Consider the following 23,196-nt stretch of genomic DNA (forward strand, 5'->3'; position numbering starts at 1 on the left):
ACAATGATAGTGCAGACTTTGTTTGGTTCCAGGGAATATATTACTCTTCACTGTGACATTTGTAAAGAAACCATCCAAATCTCCAACAGTCTGAAGAAAAATCAGATTTTAATTGCTATGTTGTGAAGGAACACACACAAGTGCTACCCAAATGAAAAATCCCACTTTGCTCTGTTCACAGACCTCTCGTGGCAATCAGGAGCCAGGAAAGAATGGAGCTTGTCCTGTTTCAAAGACAAACTCCTTGCCCAAAAATCCTGGATGTATTTACTCATCCTTGGATACAAAGGGTTAAATGGTTTCCATTTAGAGATAATACTGAGAAACTCCACTTTACCCTGAGATGCAACAATGCTGGTTTACATAATCAGCTAAGCTAATTAGAGATGGTATTGCTACATGCTCAAGGATGAGACTGGTGGGCATGAGTGCATGGAGAACAACATCCCAGGTGAACACAGTAAAATTTTAATAAAAAAGTGTTCCCAACAAAAGTTAGTTTAAAAAATGACTAGATGCCATTTGGGATTCTGTGTAGCCTAATTCATGACTAAGAAACTAACAGAAGCTCATGCTTGAATTCCTAGCATAGGAAATAATGGAAAATTTTTTTCAACAAAATTTTCAAGGTAAATTTCCATGCTTTTCTCCCTAAAAATGCATTTTCATAGCCGTTCCCTTGGTTCCATTATCATCTGTGAGAGTAGAATTCACTGCATTATAAAAAGATGAATATTGAAAATCCTGAAAACCCTCAGAGTGGTGCTTAGCTCTGTACCATACCAGACCTTCACATATTATTCTTTCCTTCCCTTAGTTTATCATCTCTGATTTTAGTCCATTTATCCTTTCTCCCTTTTATTGAGAAAGAAAGCTTCTCAAATCCACAAGAAACAAGTAAATGGATACATTTTTCTTCTGTAATTATAAGGGTTAAGCTGAAGGTTAAACCTGAAATCTAATTAAAGTTGCACCAATTTTCCCCCTCAAACTTTCTTTTTCTAGCTGAAATAATATTCAATTACATTCATTAGTTTACTAATTCAGATACAGCATCATTCCTAAGTCAAGATTTATTTTTAAAGTTCTTTCACCTAGCAGAATAAATATTTCAGTATTCCACGGACCAGCAATTCCCTTAAATGGCTTGAAGATGTTGGGGTACAGTGGAAAGAGTTCTGACTCTGAAATTAGAGAAGTCCTCCTCTGACACTGTATGAATGACTTTGGACAGATCACATAATTTCCCTGTACCTCAGTTTTCTCATCTGTGAAAAAGGAGGGAATGGAGAAGGTTGATCTTGTACTGAGTTAAAGGAAACTAGAGGATAAAGAACCCAGAGATTAACGCCCCAGACACAGCATCAAAAATATGAATTCTTATATATTTGTTGTTTGTAACGAAATGAGCAGACATAGAACATTATTTCCATCTCTTACTGAATGAAATTATGAAAATTCATTTAAAAGATTTGGTACCTCCTGGCACTATTCTTATTACCACATTTGTTTACCTGGTCCACCCAAATGCATGTGTTAGGGTACAAGTCCCCATTAAAACTCTTGTATGTGCATTTAACACCCCAATTTAAAGTCTGAATATAATTATTAGCTTTGGGTGTTGGTTTTTAATAATCCTCGGATGAAGTATGTCTTCATGTTGTTTGGAAACTATTGCCAAAGAACACACTCAGAAACACACAGTAAGTTGAGAATAATTTATGAAACAGACATTTTTTATTTTCCCCAGTGCTCATGCTGATTCCTTCCAGGCTAGACTTCAAGAGATGGGGAAAGAGAACAAATGTAGGATAACAGATATTGTCTTAATTTTTTAAAGATGCTTAAAATGTGGTTATTTTATCTGAACACTAGCCAAGTCCATGCCTCTGTTCTTTTTCTCTTGATGTTTAGAATAAGTTTTTTGGTTATTTGTGAGGAAACAATTGCTCTTACATAACTTCCTTAAAAGAAATGAACTGTCCCTGGCTATTTAGGAGAGAAAAAGCAAATCATTCAAAAGTTCACTTATATATGATCATTCTCAGAATTAATAGTACTGAAAGCCTTTCAAAAACCATCCTGTGGAAAGTCTTTGATTCCGGAAAGAAACAAAAACCAAAAAGTCACAATCTCCAGGTCTTTCGCATGATAAGAATGAAGTAGGCGTCGCTGTCAATGGAAGCACTAACCCCAGCATAATATTCCAAAAAGTCCTCTTGGGAAACCTGCATATGAAAGGGAAGAAAATGGGGAGGGGGAGGGAATAAAGTCAGGGAATGGTGTCACCGAAGAGCATTCTGGGTTAAAGGCTACCTGGATCCTGGTCTGACCTGCCTAACCCAAAAGCAGAACCAGGATGGTGTGCATGAAGAGGATAACTGATAAATAAATAAATCTCCATACCATTCAGAGGGTATCTACAATTCTATATTAGACCCATGTGAATTAAGATATTGTTTCTGGGATAAAGTGCACATGAGTAAACTTGGAGAGGTAACGGTTTAACCCATTTGTACCTGCTAATATTTATGTTTCTAGAGAACAGAGCTTTTAGAGAATGGGGAAGTAGATAAATACATTGAGGAGAGTCATCCTACATTTTGTTCATGTAGGGAAGGCTCATTGGAGTACTGAAATGAGAATTCCCTAACTAGTCAGGGTTAACAGGAGGAAACAATGTCATATGTCATAAAATGTTGAGAAGATGGGGAAGGCCATCCAAAAAGGAGATAGTAGGCTGTTAGAAAACTAGCTATTCTGATTTCACAATCTTCTTAGAAGAGTCTATTTGAGTACTGGGGAGGAGAGGAGGGGTTGCTGTCTGTGAATTAATCTGGACTATCTGGAACAGGACCTGAAGTTGAAGGCATAAGGGATCTCTGAGCTCTTCTCTTCTTCCTACTTCAATCCTTTAGCCATAACAAAAAAAAAAATTGTTAGTAATTCTCAGAAGTCCTAAAAGTTCTATGCAATAGCTTCCTGTGAGCTTTCACAGCTTACTGAATGGAAGTTATTCAGCCTTACATCAAATTTTCAAAACTATTATTCTCAGCTGAGGGAGGGAGGAGTTATCAAGTTTAAAAACTGTAATGAGAGAATTCAACTTAAATAGTATTTTATCCACATAAATGAATGAAATAATATCTAGTAATTTAATTGCCATTGAAATAACATTAATTCTGATCCAGAATCAGCAAAACCATTATCAGGAAAAGAAATGACATTTTGAAGTGTTCTATTTGTACAATATGTTAGCAAAAAAGGGAAACACATCTGAGAACTAAACTAAAAAGTCAAACTACCAAAAAAAAGGAACTGCATCATCAGTAGAAATTACCAAAGATCTATCTCCTCATACCACTAGGTGAGCATATTATATGTCTCAAAATCCTTCAGTAGAAGAAACATGCCAGCATCAAGGTGCTGGTGCAAAGCACATGTTAACAATACGAACACAAAATATCAGGTTATATTATAAATGAAGTCCATTCATTCCTTCAACATACATTCACTGGCTGCCTATTATGTACTGAATGCTATATTCAGTTCTAAGCTATACCAATAAATAAAACACAATTTGTTTAGCTCCCAATAACCAGATTGAAATGTAATTGAGAAAAATTAATAAAGCAAAAAACTACAAGAGAACTAATGTAAATTTGTGGTTTGCTAAGTCAATATAAGACAGTTAGGTGGCACTGGGCTCGGAACCAAAAAGATTCATGAGTCCAAATTCAGCCTCAGATGCTTACTATCTGTGTGGCCAATTCTCTTTGCCTAAGTTTTCACATTTGGAAAATGAGCTCCAGCAACTACTCCGGTCTCTCTGTTAAGAAAACCCCAAATGGAGTCACAGAGAGTCAGACACAATTGGAAAAAAAAAAAGAATGAAGAACAATAACAAGTCAACATGCTTCCAGCCCAGATCTATTTCCAAATAAATTTGACGCTGCTTCTCTAGGCAACTCTTGAAGACTTGAAAATGCCAACATGAATTTTAGGGAAAAGAATGTCCTCACAAGCAGTTCCCTACAAATCAATGATCAATGACTACTAATATTTGTGAAGTACTTATCACAGAGCCTATCTCATAGTAAGCATTATATAAATAGTTCTTTCCTTCGCTTCCTCCCACTGTCAACTAAATCACAGATCCAATTGATATCCCTACATTTATGTGTATAGATCATATTCTATTTAATTATACATGAATATATATATATATATATGTATATATATATATATATCAGGCTATCTTAGCTTAAAAAGTTCCAAGATGATTTCAGCAAAATGTTACTAAATGCTACAAGAGTACTTTAAGAGGGCATTAAAAGGACATTTAATGGCAGAGACATGCATTTATATGCACTTAGAAAAAATTTTATAATCTCATTTAGTTCTCACCTTGCTGTGAGTAAATTTGGTGCCATTATTATTCCTATTGCATACTGACTTTCAGAGAGATTAAGTCACATCTGTAAAATGAGCTAGAGAAGGAAATGGCAAACCACTCTAATATCTTTGCCAAGAAAAACCCAAATGGAGCCACTTAGGTGAGTATATGTTTGTAATAGTATTTCTATATGCATATTTGTGCTGTCATCTCTTATAGAATACTCTTCTCCTAGGGAAGGATTCATCTCCTATCTTCCTTAATTACTCTCCTCCTTTGCCTGTTCCTTCCATTATTTCTATTAGAAAAACTCCCTTTGTGCTTTCCTTTGTTTTTTATCTTTTCCCCTTATACTTCATCATCTGCGCACATTAACTGAAACCTGAAGATAATGCATGTCTTGCTACCTTCATCAAGGCTGGCCAAGCAGAATTGTCCCACATGTTTCTAATGGGTAAAATCAGATCAATTTCATGACTTTTTGCTATCATTTAGTAGTCCAGGAGTAGGAGAGGAAAAAACGGATGATGAATTCTGAGAAAAGGAAATCAATTGAGAATTATATGAGACTAAAGCATTCTAGGATGATAACTAGTGATATCTACTATTGACTACTATTTAAGTAATAGACTGTGGAGTTAAAGCTCAGTGAGAAGCAAAATGAAGATTAAAATGGGGAAGGTAAATTAGAAGAGGGATTGATCCAAGGACTTGAGTCACAATGAAGTTAAAGCCTAAATTTGGAGAGAATGAAGAAATAGGGGAAATTAAAGGAAAGGAGTTTATGGTCAGTGAGAAGAATTTCCAAGTTCTGTATCTTAAAAGTGGTACAATTCCCTGGGGTAGTGCAGCATGACCATGTTATCTGATAACTGAAGCAGGAGTGCAGTCATTCAGTTGAGAAGGTGGAAAAACTCTAATGCCTACAAAACAATCATTCACAGGACTTTGTAGAAACCAAGGAAATAATGCATATAAGGTATTTTGAAAACCACAAAGTATCTATAAACTTCAGCCACTAATAAATATGTCTAGTTTATGGGTTGTCTTTTTAAGCAACTAGGTAGTTAGCATAGTGAATAGTTTCCTGAACCTGGAGCCAGGAAGATCTGAGTTAAATCTAGTCACCAATACTTACTATCTGTGTCCCTGGGCAAGCAATTAACCTCACTCTGCTTCAGTTTCCTCATCTGTAAAATAGGTGTAACGATGATACCTACCTCATCAGGTGAAGATAAAATGAGATTATTTATAAAGTGCTTCACAAACCTTACAATGCTACATAAATGCAAACTATTATTTTTATTTTTAGATCTCCCTTAGGACTTATGCTCAGTTGTGGGTCCAAATTCTACTTTGAGACATAACTTGAAACGTCCAGTTCATGTCCCTAGCAAATTGCTTATATTGTAAAGTAAGAATTTCTAATAGAAGAGAAGCTCAACTACTTCAACCAAAAAAATCAGAATTTTTCCACATTTAATATGCAAGTATTAACATCAAGCATTCAATTTAATATAAATGATAATGTTAAGGGCAGATTCATTTGAAATTTGATTTGAGTCATTAGGGTTTGAGACTATTGCCCATATAGATAATTAATTACCTGGACATGTGTGTTCAGACCCAGTGGGATCAGCTAGGCCTACTACTCAATTCTATAAAGTTTCATTTTGGAGGTTTTTTGAGGGTTTTTTATGTTGTTCTTTTTTCCATAGAGATTTATAAATTCAGTTGCTTGGTCAGTTCATTTTCATAATTGTTATTTTTCATAAACTACCAGAGAACTAAACCACCAAATTCCATTTAAGTAAAAATTGAAGAAGGAGAAAAACAAGGAGTTTAAGGACTGATAAATTCCATATTTCCAGGTTATTTTTTCTCATAGTAAATATACTGTAATTTTCAAGTAGTCATGAGGGAGAGCTGTTTCAAAAAACTATTTACTCACACTCTCATTGGGTTGTGCTATGCTCTGAAAAAGGCTTCCCATTATATTTGGAGGATAGAAGAGGGTTTAGACAAAGTTAGTGCATAAAGCCAGAAGGAAGCTCAGGCAGCTTTGATCCAAAGAACTGTTTCACCACAACTCATTGCCACACTGAGAAAGCCAAGTATAATCTGCAGCTTTCACAGCTTTCCCATCTCCTAGCTTAAGATGCTCTTTTGCTTCTACTTTCTAAAAGTCACTCCCTTACTTTTATTAAGCAAAAGTCACACTAATGAATTGATTTCTTTTTCAAAAACTAACAGTTTCCTCACCTCTTGAGGTTAGAGCTGGAGGGGAAGAGATAGATATTATATGACCTCTGAGGTTGTGTGTGCATTATAAAGAATCTGGTGTTAAAGGATTTGGGTTCAGAATCTGGTATCTGCACTTAGTATCTGTGAAATCTTAGACAAGTCACTTAAACCCTCTGAAGGCTTTTTTTTCTCAGCTTTCAAAGGACCATTTTTATAAGAAACATGAAAACAAAACGTAGGGGTTTATTTTTTCTTTCAAATTACAAAATTTTCTAAAATTAAAAACTTTGGACTTAAAAACTCCAAACAATGGAATGATCAAGAATGAATCCAGAAGATCAATTCTAAAAAATGCTTCCAACCCACCTCTTGGTGGAGAAATAATAAATTTGGGGTACAAAATGATCTACACAGCCAATATGGGAATTTGCTTTAATTATGCATACTTGTTATAAAAAGTCTGTTTTCCTTTTTGTTCTCCAATGGAAACACAAGAGGTGAAAAGGAGAAAATGTGGATTTTGAGTTATTAATCATTTTTTAAAATTTACTATTGTATTCACCCAACTCTTAAAAGAAACTGTCTAGACATATCTGGTATGAATCATCATTCTGTTAACAGAGCTAAAAGGGATAAGGTTTTAACATTCAGATCTTAAGGAAGGATGGAACATTGCATGCAAAAGATCTAGTCTGAAAGTCTGAAACACTTAGTTTCAAGCCTCCCACCCTAACACATAATGGCTGGTGTTACTTCTGGGCTTATATCCCAAAGAAATACTAAAGAAGGGAAAGGGACCTGTATGTGCCAAAATGTTTGTGGCAGCCCTGTTTGTAGTGGCTAGAAACTGGAAAATGAATGGATGCCCATCAATTGGAGAATGGCTGGGTAAATTGTGGTATATGAATGTTATAGAATATTATTGTTCTGTAAGAAATGACCAGCAGGATGAATACAGAGAGGACTGGTGAGACTTACATGAACTGATGCTAAGTGAAATGAGCAGAACCAGGAGATCATTATATACCTCAACAATGATACTGTTTGAGGATGTATTCTGATGGAAGTGGATCTCTTCAATAAAGAGAGCTAATTCAGTTTCAATTGATCAAGGATGGACAGAAGCAGCTATACCCAAAGAAAGAACATGGGGAAATGAATGTAAACTATTTGCATTTTTGTTTTTCTTCCCGGGTTATTTTTACCTTCTGAATCCAATTCTCCCTGTGCAACAAGAAAACTGTTCGGTTCTGCAAACATATATTGTAACTAGGATATACTGGAACATATTTAACATATATAGGACTGCTTGCTATCTAGGGGAGGGGGTGGAGAGAGGGAGGGGAAAAGTTGGAAAGAGTGCAAGGGATAATGTTGTAAAAAAATTACCCTGGCATGGGTTCTGTCAATAAAAAGTTATTATAAAATTTAAAAAACACATAATGGCTGACATAATGGACAAAAATCTGGCTTCTGAGTCAAGGCTGGATTCATGTGCCACCTCTGGTTCTGTGATTCCAAGCAAGTCATTTAATTTTTCTGTGCCCTGGAGACAATACCATCCCATCTCCCTCTATTAGGTGCAAAATCTGATTTCTCGAACTTAGACTTTCTTTGTGCAGACATAGTTTAGTGTTTGCATTACCCTGGAGTTCAAAGCTCTAGCAATGCTCAAGAAAAAAAATTTTTTTTTCTCCTTACGTCTTTCCTGCCTCTTATGGGCTATTATCCCCTTTTAGCAAATGGTTTGTTTTTTGTTCCTTCTTTCTCTTTTCTGGCATTTAAAATCCAAAAAGACCCAATCTAGGACTTGGTAGTTAGGGGTTTGCCTCAGGATACTTAAATTTAAAGGGTACAGAGAGCACTTGCAATTCTTAGCAACATAAATATAACTGAACTTAGCACCCAACTAATAAAACTAGTTAAAATAGTAAGCTATTTGATAGAAAATCTACCCCAGATAAATTCCTGGTAAGATTAGATGATCTCTGAGATCTCTGAATTCTAAATATATGACCATACTGTGATCCTATGATCTGCATCTATACTATAATTTGACAAATCAATTGACTATCACATAATCAGTGAAGCTGAAAAAAGACTCTCCTGAAATTACTTACTTATTGATTGATATTTTAATATGGCTTCATAAAGTAGCCAAGGCTATGAACAAGAGAAGAATCTGTGGCAGCCAGCATTTCACTTCAAACAACATATCATATCTTTATACTTCACAGATAGGCCATTTCTTTTGCAATCAAATCAAATTATTGATCTCAGTCTGTAAAGCCCCACCAGGGCAGGGTGTCTCAGAAATTGTCTATTTCTCCCCCTGAAATTTACAAATACTTAAGATCAATCAGCCTTTCCTGTCAACTGGGCACATATGGGTACTTTGAAGAATGAGATGCAGGCATTAATTGGGAAATGCTTTTATTCTTTCTTCCAGCTGCTCTTGAGCTTTTTCAGGCAGTCTGATACCATAATAAAGCAGCAGAATGGCTGAGACTCCTAAAGGCACACATTTATGTTTTTTTAAACATTTTAATTGTTTACCTAGATGATCAATATCTATAACAATGAGAGGTAAGTTGCTAGACATTCTATTTTCAAAACTGACACCTCAAGGCTAAAATCAAGAATGTGATTTTTAAAATATGAACATCTAACAGAAAGTATTAAGAAAAAGTGCTGGTCAGGATGAATACAGAGAGGCTTGGAGAGACTTACATGGACTGATGCTAAGTGAGATGGGCAGAACCAGGAGATCATTATACACTTCGACAACGATATTGTATGAGGATGTATTCTGATGGAAGTGGATTTCTATGACAAAGAGACCTAACTGAGTTTCAATGGATAAATGATGGACAGAAACAGCTACACCCAAAGAAGGAACACTGGGAAACGAATGTGAACTATCTGCATTTTTGTTTTTCTTCCCGAGTTATTTTTATCTTCTGAATCCAATTCTCTCTGTGCAACAGGAGAACTGTTCGGTTCTGCAAATATGTATTGTATCTAGGATATACTGCAACATATTTAACATATATAGGACTGCTTGCCATCTTGGGGGGGGGGGGTGGAGGGAGGGAGGGGAAAAAACGAAACATAAGCGAGTGCAAGGGATAATGTTGTAAAAAATTACCCTGGCATGGATTCTGTCAATACAAAGTTATTATTAAATAAAATAAATTTTTTTTTAAAAAGTGCTGGTAAGTTCTGAAAATGATTATTCATTTTCTTCTCCCTTCTATCTGGACCAGGTATAAAGACTAAACACAAGGAGAGAATTCCAAAGCTTGCTGGAAGCCATAGTATTACATGTTATACTGTCTTTGTATTGCTAGCTTAAGCACCACCATCACTAATGATTTTTGTTATTGCTCAGCTGTTTCCAGTCACATCTGACTCATTCGTGACCCCATTTGGGGTTTTATTGGCAAAAATACTGAAGTGGTTTACCATTTTCTTCTCCAGCTCATTTTACAGAGGAGAAAAATGAGACAAATGGGGTTGCCTAACTTACCCAGGGTCACACAGCTAGTAAGTGTTTGAGACAAGATTTAAACTTGGGAAGATGAGTCTTCCTGACTCCAGGCTGTGTACTATAATCATTGCACCATCCAGCTGCCCACTAATAATGATAATAGTTTGCATTTTCATGTTAGCCTTATAGTTTACATTATGTCATTTCAAGGAAATGGTTCCCTCAGAAGAATAAGAAATGTAAATATTTACAGAGGGCAAGGTGGCCTCCTCTGGATTTTGACTTGTGGGACCTAGAACTTAAACGGAAAGAAAGAAGGTTATTGAATCTGATGAGATATATCTCCCAGCACCATAAGCATTGGTTAACTGAGATCTGATAGTGACTCCCTAACCCCCTGTAAAACAGGAAACAAAACACAACTGGGGAAGACAAGTATCATATCCACCACCTAGTCCTGGGGATGAATCACTCTCTAGCTAAATAGGCACCCACAGAGTGGAGGACAAGGCCCATTCAGAACCAGAAAATAGCATCTAGAAGCCAGGAACCAAGGAATACAACACCAATGGGTGCTAACAATCTGTAGGCTGCAGGCCAGAGAAGATGTGGGGTTTCTTTTGAACTTCTTTTCTTGGCAAAAGGCAAGATGTCTCACCTAATCATCACTACACAAGCAAATTTCAGAAGACTTACTTCTGCAATAATTTATTTCACGAAAGTGTTATTCATTTTTACAGATCTAGAGTAGTAAGGAACCTCAAGAATCATCTATCTTGTCCAACTCCCTCATTTTATGTAAAAACAGTTTCTGGGAAAGATTAATTGATTTTCCCTAAATCATAAAGATAGAATGAACAATAGTGGTAGGATTGGAAGTCAGGGTCCTTTGCTTCCAGAACCAGAGTCTTCATTATACCTGTTCCTTCCCCTAAAATCTGTTTTCTGGTATTTGGAATCACACAATCTATTAATAAGCATTTATTGAAAACTTACTATATGTGAGGATTCGTGCTAAGAACTGAGTATACAAAGAAAGGTTAAAAAAAAAATAACCATCTCCTGCCTTCTGCCTTCAAGAAGTCAGCATTCCAAAGAGATCCACTAGAACAATAGACTTATAACAATAGCAAAAAATAAAATAAAGATTTTTCTAAAAAAACTGGACTACATTTTCTCGTATTGCAAAGGAAAAGCATAACTTGTTAGAACAAACCAATTGAAGATTTACAATAACTAAAAGTGGACCACTTTTCCATCTAGAATTAGATTATATGAGAAGAGTAGGGAAAGGGTTTATGTGTTTCTGGTTTTTTCTCTTTTCTCTTGCCATAACAACACACTGCTTTGTGACATGCAGATAAAAATGGAAGCAAATATGATCATATCCGTCAGCATATGTTAATCACTTGGAAGAAAGTAGTTGGAAAGAGAACCCTGATTCCCCAGGCCATACATTTAGAGTTTCCATGTGATTGTCATCATGATGATGAAATAGATATCAGTATCTATCGATGCACTCACTCCTAGTAGTTCATAAATTCCTCCGGTGTGACCTGCAGTGGCAAAGTTTAAAACAGAAAGAGAAATCTTCATGTCTCGTTGCTGCATTGCCTGGATGTAGAAGAAGAAAAACTGGAATCTAAAAGACTGTCAAGTTAAAGCAGTTAAGAAATGGACCTGAAATAAGAGAATCCAGTAATGGACAGTAAAGAGTATGAGAGAAAAACAATTTCAAAAGGGAATGTGTCTTTTGAAGGATAAATAAGTTGGGGAGGAGAGAAGGACACAAAGAATAAAGAAAGAAGGCTTAGGAGAATATTGTATACAGTCACTAGAAGATTAAGTGATGATCAGTTCTGAGGGTCTTTTTGACAATGGGGTGATTCAGGCCAATTCCAACAGACTTGTGATGGAGAGCCATCTGCATCCCGAGAGAAGAGGATATTCACAACATAGTATTTTCTCCTTTTTATTGCAGTTTGCTTGCTTTTTTGCTTTTTTTTTCTTTTTGATTTGATTTTTCTTATGCAGCATGATAAATGGGAAATATGGTTAGAAGAACTGCACATGTTTAACCTCTATTGGGTTACTTGCTGTCTAGAGGAGGGGGGAAGGAGGAAGGGAAGGAGAAAAATTTGGAATACAAAGTTTTACAAGGATGAATGTTGAAAACTAACTTTGAATAGTTGAAAACTATTTTAAAAATAAAAAGTGATTATTTTTTTAAAAAGAAAGAAAGAAGGCTTGACAATTTCTAGGCCAATTTAGATTTTTTTTAAAAGTGGCACAACATCAATACCATCTTGCTTTAAGATCAAGAGCTGTTGAAGATATATGAGACTGATATTCAAAACACAACTAATTTGTTTTCTTAACTATGGTTAAGATTGTCATTCTGCAACATAACTGAAATTGAATGAGCCGTTGCTACGGTAGGCTAAGCACAGCAAAGTGATTTTCTGTCTTTGAAAGACTGGAGTTTAGTTCTAAGTGCTGGAAAATTCTAGTTTAATGATCTTTTATTATCTGCTTTTATAAGAGACAAATGTTTCATTGCTTAAAAAGCAAGAGAAGACAAAACTGGCTTCTGGTTGTTTGTTTGTTTTCCAATGTTATGTGTATGTTGATGCTCAGTTTTTTTAAGCCAATGAGATCCTTCATCTCAGTTTAGAGTTCAAATTATTTTGCTTTTTGAAAAAAGGAGTGGAGGGAAAAATGATATCTATCTTATTTTATAAACCTTTTAGGCTAAAAATATAGATATAACTAGTTTAAATATCTAAGTAGTTGATTTAGTGGTATTCAGTTGATTTAGTCATCAAATTCCAATCAATTATCTAACTGATTTTCTTGGCTTTTTGATGACTTTACCCATGAATTCAATCCACAGAATACCACCATTTACATATGCAGAAAGAGTGATTTCCTAAGAAATTCACATTTCTAGTCAATCCTCAATTATACTTTAAGGAATAAGGATAGTAGATGTGGTGATTTTCTTTTTTAAAATATAAAAGTATAAAGAAGGTGGATTCATCAGTCCCAAAATAAAATAAATAAATAAATAAAATAAAATAAAATATAAAAGTTCTCTCTAGGAGAGAGCAGGTTTCTCGGGGAGGTTTTTTGTAGGCAGCCTTAATTGCAGTTGAAAGTAATAATCACCCAAAACGCAGCCAGGTGATAAAAGTTTAGATTTTTTATTGCCTCCAATATAGCCGGATTAGCTTAGAGGCCTATCTCTCTGCTTGGTTCCAAGAGCTCCCTCCGAATGTCTCCAAATCCAAAGGTTTGTCCTTCAGCCTCCAGCCAGCACAAAACTGAATCTGTCTTGCCTCTGCGAGAGGGCTTCTGCCTCTCAATCTCCCAGAGTGTTCCTCTCTGACCCCAGTCAATGTTCCGAAGTAAAACTCCTCACTCAGAGAGGGCTTCTGGCTGAACTCACTTGACACTCCCCTCTCAATCTAAATTCAGCTGAACTCCCGAATGAGTCAGCTTCTTATATATCATCTCCCAAAGTTGACTCCTCCTTCTGGAGGTGTGAATTCACAAAATTACAAAGTTTGTTTTGTGAATCTCCCATACTTGTGAACTCCAATGAGTACTGGTGTGAACACAAGCATTGTATTAATTAGTTCTACTTAGTACCTTGTTTCAGGTTCTGGCCCATAACATCTCCTTGTAAGATCAGATCAGTGATACTGAACCATGCTAAATTAGAAAATTATTGTCTCTATTAACTCTAATGACTTAACAGTTTGTAAAGATTCCAACAAGTAGGGACACTTGAAATTCACAGAGGAATTTTTAAAATTCTCTATAATCCATAACTTCAACTTGCTCTTCTACTTCATTTTTGTGATGTTTTAAATCTCTACAGCTACTAAGTAATACGAGTTGCTTGGAATGTCATCTTTATTTCTTTCTATTTCTTTTTTATTTGATTTTTCTTATGCAGCATGATAAATGGGAAATATGGTTAGAAGAACTGCACATGTTTCTTTCTAATAGTAGTGTTAAGGAAAAAAAAAGGAAGGAGAGGAAAAGAGATAAGAGAGAGAAACACCTAAAATAGGAAGGACACAAAAATGGATCTGAATAATCCACAGAACAGATTCTCCAAGAAATCCAACATAACTAGAGAAATAGAAAGAGAAAAATTTGGTTAGATAGCTCAGAATTCAACACTTGTCAGTGACTTTGTTATCTTTAATATACCTGATAGAATCCAGTAAATTTGAAAGCACTATTATCTGAGCTCTTAGTTTCACTAATGGCTCATTTATATAACAACCAATTTGCATACTACTTCTTAAAAGGTCAACTTCCACCTGCCAATAGTTTGGTTTCCCCTGTGGTTTAATTATTGTACTCAGTATTCTTCTAGCTTAGTTTTCCAAAATATCTTTATCCTCTTTTCTTTTACCATCTCTTCTTATAGATTTCTCATTCTTTATTTTCTAATTCCCTGTCTAGTCCTTCATCTATTTTTGTATTATTATTTCTCAAGCTTCAAAATACTTTGGTGACTATTCCATAAAGGAATGTCTGACTCACTCTAAAAGAACCCAATGTAAAAAAATAAAATAAAATAGGGGTTGATAATTTACTTTACAAAGGATTCAGTGGAGGATTCCTTCATATGGTAAGTTTTCCTGGTATCATTAAAACATGGTACATTCAGAAAAATTTGATTTACATGAAACTTTTCAGGGAACAATTCCAATGTTTAGAGAAAGGCTTACTTAAAATCCTAAAAATCTTGAATATTAAAATGTTTACTTCTGGTACCTTCAGCTACTACAAAAGTAAAGAATTTATCATGCTACATTTTTATCAGTACACTTCAAAAGTTAAACTGAGCTATCAATAGGAAAATTGATACTATTGGTTGAACCAATGACTAAAAAAGATCTTGAAATGCCTTCAAAATCATGCTCAGAAAGGTTAGATCTTGTTGAGATTAAAACATTGTCAGGAAAGTGTCTTCAGGCTTGAGTACATTTTGTTAGAAATTAATCATCTACAGATGAGGTTAACAATGGTTTTGTTAACCAGAATAATGTTTAATTAAACAAAGCAGCCCATTCTCCACTATGCATGGAGATCAGATAACTGAGAGGCTACACTGACAACTTAACTGCCTGCTTTACTTTTCATACTTCAGTGTTTGTTAACATTTTAAAACTTGGGTAAAGAACTTCCTTGCTTTCTTTCTTTCTATTCACAGCCAGATATAATGGAAAATGTGTTTTATTCTGAACTCACTAGTCCCTTTTCACATTAAACAATTAAAATTGAATTAGCCAAGCTCCACCTAGCTTAAGCCTTTTCACTTACCAATCCATCTTTGTCATAGGGTGAATCAAAGTTATCCAGAAATTTTCTGAAAACTTGTTCTTCTGTCCATTCTCCATTCTGGTACTTTGGATGGTGTTTTACATTGTACAATCCACGTAAATCCTCAATTGTTATGATACCATCGCCTGTCTTGTCTAACTTCCGAAAAGCCTGCATGATGACTTCCTTCCTGGCTCTGGACATGGGAGGCTACAGAAAGAGAAAAAGAAAATACAAACCTAATAGAAAAGCACTGCTCTACTGATATTGATAAGCTCATTTACTGTCTCTAGGACTCAAAAAGTAATTGCATATGTACAAGTGGTCCAAATAATGTTAAATCTTAGAAATTCCCTGATAGCATTCTCCTTTCTTGTCCCCCAGTGTTCTTCATTGTACAGGTACCAAAGATAAAAACCAAACTAGAGAGCAAACAATTGGAAAACCAAGCACAGATGTAGTGCTCTGATACCTACCCTTAATGTGAGAAGAAATTCATTAAAATCTATTTTCCCATTTCTATTTTTATCAAATCGATTGAAGAGCTCTTGTGCTTCTTCTTTTTCCAACACAACAGCATAATCATTTAACCCTTTCATGAATTCTTTGAAGTCAATGGTTTGGCTGTTATCATCATCCATGATTCGAAATACTCTGAAGAAAACACAGACATACAAATGTATACACACAGCCACTAAGAGCAAAATAGGTGTGGGAGTACAAAGGAAAAAAGACAGATCAATGTCAAGGTTTTTCATCATAAAAATACGACACCTCAGAAAGGAGATAATGCATGCACACAAAGTGCTTTGCAAAACTCAAAAGGAACCACTAGTATTTTGGCAATCAAACCAAGATAATATTTCTAAACTTTTTAAAAGATGGAAATGGAACTTAAATAAAGCACATAAGGGCCGTCTAGAAGTTCTCTCTCTAAGATGAGCCATCAGTTAAAAGACATAGTGATTGGCTCTCTTCCATTTGGGAGAATGCAGCAATATCTACCATCCACAGGCAGGAAATCAAATCATGCAGATATGAAGCCCTTGATGATTCTAGAATTCTGGATTAGAATTGTCAGGACATTAGAGATCACCTAGTCCAGCCCCCTCAAAAATGAGAGAATTGAGGTGAAGAGATGTTTAGTAAGTTGCCTGAGGTTACAGGAGCTGATAAGAGGTAGCCAGGAAGCAAACCCAAGTCCACCAATTATCCATCCAGTATTCTCTCCATCTCCCACAATGCCTCTCTGCAGATATTCATTTTCCTTAATAGGACATTGAACAGCAAGAGCATTTTTTTTTTCCCATTCAGAGAGAGTAAATCCATTCCTAGGTGAAGAATTCTATTATAAGGGGGAAAAAAGCTGACTTCAAATGAAAACCAGACTATGAAAAAGAGCCACAACTTCAAGTCTTCCCTGTTAGTATAAAGCTGAAAGAGTTTGGTAGCCTTTTGAGTTATCATGGCCAGACTTCCCTCTCTGGGAAAATTGGGGAAGGAGAAAACTTAAGGGGATGTGAGAGCTGTCTCCACTATTTAAAGAGCTGTTACACAAAAAAAGTGATGACTTCCAGTAGTCTACAAATCAAAGAGGGCATTTATCAGACTCTTAGCATGTCTCAGGAACTCTGTCAGGTATCAGAGAGACAAAGACTAAAACACCTTCCTTCCTTCAGGAGCTGAAAAGTAAAGAGCATATACATAGATACAGAAATATAAGAAGTACAAGGAATAAGTACATATTAATTTTAGGGGAAAGGTGCTTGCATCTGGCAGGGACATTCATGTACAATAGGAAATTGAGTCAAACTTTGGGGGAAGCTAAAAATTGTAAGAAACAAGACTAAGGAAGGAGTACATTTCATGTATGTATGTAAGAACATGAAGATAAGAAATGTCATGTGTAAGGTCAAACACATAGGCCAGCATGGCTGAATTTGTTCTATCTGTATGTAAAATACAGCCCTAGAAGCAAAGAGTATTATTTGCAGAGAGTCAGATTTAGACTCGATGTTTCCAAAAAATTAAATATGTCCAGTGGTGGGATGAGTTTGGTAATACTTCCAAAAATTAATAAAGGCTTGTTGAATTCAACAAGGGGAATTTTTTATTTCTTGATAAATATTATCTTTTGCTTAGATTTAGCTACCTAAATCAATTAGTTTTGAAGAAGAGGAAACAATTAACTCATAATTTTCTATCTCTAAAAGAATGTTGACTCTTCCTTCCTATATAATGTAAGAATGTTCTCAGTGTGAAAATCCATTCCCAAACTGAGATCAGCAACACATTGGACAAGGTAAGTTAAGAGAACTGCTTGGGGATGCTGGAAAGTTTAATGATTTCTGGATGGCTATATAGAAATAGTGTCTCAGAGAGAAATTAAAGCAATTAAAGCCAGGTCTTCCCAACTCCATGGCTGACTCTCTAGGTCCTTTACCATGTGATCCCCCTCACTAAAGGGTCCCTGAGAGACATCATTTTTTTCCTCTATTGTTACAAGGAACAATGAGAGATCTTTACATCTTTTGTATCTCTCAGCATCATAGCATTTCTGTCTAGAAGGGACCCCAAAGGTCACATTAATAGAAAATAAAAAGGGAAAGGTTGGATAGAGCATTCATCAAAGAGTGAACCTAACCAGTTCCCTCCAGGAACAGAAAATTAAGGTATATTCAGTCAAGTTAATAGGCATTTATTAAGAATACATTGTGGAGTATGTGCAAAAAGGTTTGCAGCACTCTTTTTTGTAGTGACAAGGAAGTGGAAATTGGGTGGATGCCTATCAATTGGGGAATTGATGAATAAGTTGTGATATATGAATGTAATGGAATATTATTGTTCTATAAGAAATTGTGAGCAGGCTGATTTCAGAAAAGCCTACAAAGACTTACATGAACTGATGCTAAAATAAGCAGAACCTGGAGAATATTGTACAAAGTTACAGCAAGATTATGTGATGATTAACTATAATGGATCTGGCTCTTCTCAGAAATGTGGTGGGGGGTGTGGGGGTTCAAGAAAATTCAAATATACTTGGGATATAAAATGCCATCTGTTATGGGCCAGAACTTGAAACAAGGTACTAAGTAGAATTGAGAAGACAATGTTTAAATCTAGTTTAGAATTGATTTAATCCTACAACAAATAATGGTTTCCCAGTGATATAATAATTGGTGTGTACTCAGTGTACAGCATATAAGCAAGAAGCTCTCAGGGCCAAAGAGCTCTCTGGAGATACAGAAGCCCCACTCTTGGAGACGGAGACAGATTCATTCCATATTCCATCTTTGTGCTGGCTGGAGACATTCGGAGGGAGCTAGGGACTGAAGCTCAAGACTTTGAAGGACACAATAAAGGACTGGATTTTAATTCCTGTCTGCGTTTGAGGTGATTATTACTTGGAACTGAAACTAAGGCTGCCTCCAGAAAACCTCCCCAAGAAACCTGCTCACAGAGAACAATCATATATTATAAAAAAGAAGAGAACACCATATTTCCATCCACATTCAGAGAAATAATTTTTTTATTTGCTTTTTGTTTCTCATTTTTTTTGCACATGACAAATATGGAAATGTGTTTAAAAGGACTGCACATATTTAAGCTATATAAGATTGATTACTGTCTTGTGGCAGGGAGAGGCAAGCAAAGGAGGGAAAATAATTTGAAACAAAATCTTACAAAAATTAATGCTGAAATTATCTTTATCAATATTTGGAAAAACAAAATGTTTTGAGGGGAAAAAGTGAAATAAATATTGCAAGCATCTAGGAAGCATTCAAATTCTGAGAAGTCACAATCAGAAGCACAAATGAATTAGCAAGCACCTCTATTAAAAATCCCAGTTTCCTCTTAAGTAAAATTCAATATTTGGATAAAAAAAATATTGTGGGGACAGTGAAGTGGCACAGTGGTCCTGGAGTCAGAGGATCAGAGTTCAAAACAAGACTCAGACACTTGACACTTAAGAGCTGCATGATTCTAGGCAAGTTACTTAATTCCTTATTGCCTCAAAAACAAAACAAAACAAAACCATACTGTGCAGCAGGATGTATAGTGTGCCACATTTAGAGTCAGGATGGAGGTTCAAATCTTGACCCTGGGGAAGGCCCAATGTCTCTGGAAGTTAGTTTTTTTCATCTATAAAATAGCACCTATTTCACAGCAAATGGGGGAGGCTCACGTGAGGTAGCTTTACAAACCACAGAAAACCTTATAAATGTGAGTTATTTGAGGCATCGAAGTGGGCATAAAATTGAGATGAAAGGCATAGTTCCTGTGCTCAAAGAAACTGAGTTCTGCCTCAGTGTTTTAGATTGGAGATAACACTACCACCGTACAACCTGGTTACAACTCACAAGTCGAAGAGGCTGACTTGTCGGTGAGCAAGGATGAGCTAGATTTCCATCAGAGATGGAAGGGTTACCTCCAGATGGATGTGGCCAGACAAAATGACGTCAGTGACTGTGGGGCTGCTTTGGCAATATTAAAAGCACCTGGCCCCGTCTCGGGCTTTCATCTTCACACAGCAGGATGCCCAGACTTCATCTGCAGATTCACAAGGGCTGTGTTACCTGCAAACTCCCCATATGAGTCTTGATCCCTGGGGCACCAACCCCATGGGAAGACTGGGGAACCAACGTCTTTCCCTTCTCTGACCTGCAAAGCCCTATTTGTTACTCTCCCTGAACCCCTAGTCACCCTCACATACCTGCTTTGCATAAAATCTTTCCCTTAAAGGGACCTATATGTGCAAAAATGTTTGTGGCAGCCCTGTTTGTTGTGGCCAGGAACTGGAAATTGAGCGGATGCCCATCCATTGGAGAATGGCTGAACAAGTTGTGATATATGAATGTTATGGAATATTATTGCTCTGTAAGGAATGACCAGCAGGATGAATACAGAGAGGCTTGGAAAGACTTACATGAACTGATGCTAAGTGAAATGAACAGAACCAGGAGATCATTATATACCTCAACAACCATACTGTTTGAGGATGTATTCTGATGGAAGTGGATCTCTTCAATAAAGCGAGCTAATTCAGTTTCAATTGATCAAAGATGGGCAGAAGCAGCTACACCCAAAGAAAGAACACTGGGAAATGAATGTAAACTATTTGCATTTTTATTTTTCTTCCTGGGTTATTTATACCTTCTGAATCCAATTCTCCCTGTGCAAGAAGAGAACTGTTCGGTTCTGCACACATATATTATATTTAGGATATACTGTAACCTATTCAATATGTAAAGGACTGCTTGTCATCTAGGGGAAGGGTTGGAGGAAGGGGGGGGGAATCGGAACAGAAGCGAGTGCAAGGGATAATGTTGTAAAAAATTAGCCTGGCATGGATTCTGTCAATATAAAGTTATTATAAAATTTAAAAAATAAAAAAAAACACAAGGTTTTGCAAGGATTCATGTTGAAAAATTATCCATGCATATATTTTGAAAATAAAAAACTTTCATTAAAAATAAATAAAATCTTTCTCTTGATTTCTATATGCTGAGCTGTGTTTTGAACACACAGGGTGCACACATGGTAGACTAATCTAATATGCAGGCAATGGTCCAATTCCCTCTAAAGCAAGAACAGGTCCCTTCAATGCTAGTAGCTGTCAGACCCAGTAGGGAATGCCTCAGTGTTCCAAGAAGTTTCTCAGGTATCTAAGAGTGCCTGTTCTTGGTGTCAAAGTTATGTAGTTGCCAAGGGAACAAACAATATCTACTTTCGCCCTATGTGTTGATAGAACATGAACTGCTGTGGAGAAAAGGTTGTTTTTTCTTTTTCTCTTTTTTTGTCTTTTGTTTTCCCAGTACCTGGCATAATACTTGGCATGTGAAAGATAGATGCTTAGCAAATTCATGCTTATTGTCAATTGATTGATTGAATTAAAGGTAAATACATCTGAACAATGTACAGAGACTATAAGATGATTTATATACAAATGGAGGAAGAAAGGGACCATTGGCCCTTCAAAAACTCACTACCTTTCACAGTCAAAGAGGAAGCATAGGAAGAAACTCAGCCGAGAGAAGAGTTTTGAGCTTTTTTTGGCATGATTTAAGAGAGTAGGAGAAAGGGAAGGGATGGAAAGAATAAAACTGTCACTTAGGGAGGTTGTGATATTCACTTCTCAGTATGGCAGAGAATCTACTTTGGATACAGTCATTATGAATCAAAAAGGTGCAAATAATCTGAAATAATCTAGCCCAACATCCTTACCTGATGATAAAAGACAAAAATAAGAGTGATGACTCAGATTTAATTAGCTTTTAAGTTTTCATAAAATCATAGACCTAGTGCTATAGTCAAGAGCTTCTTAAACTGTAGGTCTGGGGGTCGCAGTCCCATTTGGGATTGTGGGGGTAACAAAATTATGATTCGTTATCAGTAAAATTATGAATTATTATCAGTAAATGTTTGATTTGTATGCATATTTTATACACCTACATACCCAGAATTGTGTAAAAATTTCTTGGGAGAAAAGGGGCTGTGAATGGAAACAGTTTTAAATTCTGCTCTAGCCAACATACGACGCTGTCATTGGTTCTTTCCTTCTTACCTGCCGAGACCCTTGATGCCAGCTGACCCCCTGGCTAAGCACTGGAGCCGAAGTCTTTCCATGGGGTCCGTGGCTGTAGCAAGCCTTTTCTTGGCCTGGGTTGCCATCTCCCGGTCATGCCTTGCTGTCCCAGACATCTGAGGGAAGATTTTCACAAGTCACCAAATCTTTCCTGAGGAACTCTGCTTGAGGAGAAGTCTGGGCCTAGAACTCTGGTCACAGATCAGTATACATTAGAAAAAATCAGTTATGCAGTCTGTCCTTTATCTGCAAGAATTTATATCCCCTATTCATTGCATTCTTTGTCATAACTTCTCAAGAATTGGCTCACTTTCTAGAATTTCCCACATTCAATTCGATCCAGTTCTATTAATATTTATGGAGTACGGACAATGTGACTGGAATATGTATTACTTATTTATCCATTTCCAGGTACAGTTGGTTTTAAAGTTGAACAATACTCGGTAGTTCTAAAATATTCAGCTAGTTTCTACTAGGTTTTTTTGGGTCATATATTTCAAAAATCAGAATTTTCTTGGGGGAGGGAATGTTTGTGAGGCCTGTGTATCTATTACCTGCCTCTCTGACTCAGTTGCCTTAATTCTTGCTCTTCAGCAACCTGGGCCTTCACTTTTGCATTCTTCTGCCAGGCCTGATGATAAACAAGACCCAGAGGAATTCTCTTGATTAACTCTCCAATGATTTTATCTTTGCTCACTATTGAGCGTTCTCTATTGATTTTATCTTTGCTGAAATTAGTTGTTTAGTCTTTACTGAACTCTAGGTTCTCCTTTATTGATTGATTTGTATTTATCAAGTCCTAATGAAACCAGAGAATCAGCTTGAGTAGAAGATAAGGAACCTGCTTTCTCTGAGTCAAGGCCTGAGACAAACTAGCTATGTGTAGCTGGACAAATCACTTAATTCTAGCAATTCTCTTAAGACCATGAAGTATAAATCAGTTACTGAAGTGCACTGGTAGAGAAAGTTTTCTTACAGAGACCTCCTCCCACTCATTAAATCACAAGTCAGACAAAAACAAATTAGAATGAGACAACCAGACTGCATTAAAAAAAAAAAAAGTATGAAGACTTAGATAAACAGATGAAGAATAAAATCGTGGAAATCAGGAAAATGGTAAAGATGAATGTTAAGGAA

General features: G+C 36.2%; 1 protein-coding gene across 6 annotated transcripts in view; it reads right to left on the reverse strand.

Moving 5' to 3' along the window:
• Positions 1 to 23,196, reverse strand: part of CAPSL (calcyphosine like) — a 77,042-nt gene that overhangs the window by 30,322 nt on the left and 23,524 nt on the right. For 2 of the 6 annotated variants that reach the window (XM_051989813.1, XM_051989805.1), the window contains 4 exons: positions 22,039 to 22,175; positions 15,950 to 16,127; positions 15,474 to 15,683; positions 13,223 to 14,270 (listed from right to left, as the gene is read on the reverse strand). In XM_051989813.1, coding sequence (XP_051845773.1) covers positions 14,070 to 14,270; positions 15,474 to 15,683; positions 15,950 to 16,127; positions 22,039 to 22,175 — 726 coding nt within the window. In that variant the 3' untranslated portion in view covers positions 13,223 to 14,069. Of the gene's footprint in view, positions 1 to 1,704; positions 2,229 to 11,586; positions 11,687 to 13,222; positions 14,271 to 15,473; positions 15,684 to 15,949; positions 16,128 to 22,038; positions 22,251 to 23,196 lie in introns of those variants that run through there. The other 4 variants (XR_007952481.1, XM_051989829.1, XM_051989821.1 and 1 more) reach the window with 4 other exon arrangements.

This window comes from Antechinus flavipes, chromosome 1 (assembly GCF_016432865.1).
Source record: "Antechinus flavipes isolate AdamAnt ecotype Samford, QLD, Australia chromosome 1, AdamAnt_v2, whole genome shotgun sequence".
Classification (NCBI taxonomy): Eukaryota; Metazoa; Chordata; class Mammalia; order Dasyuromorphia; family Dasyuridae; genus Antechinus; species Antechinus flavipes.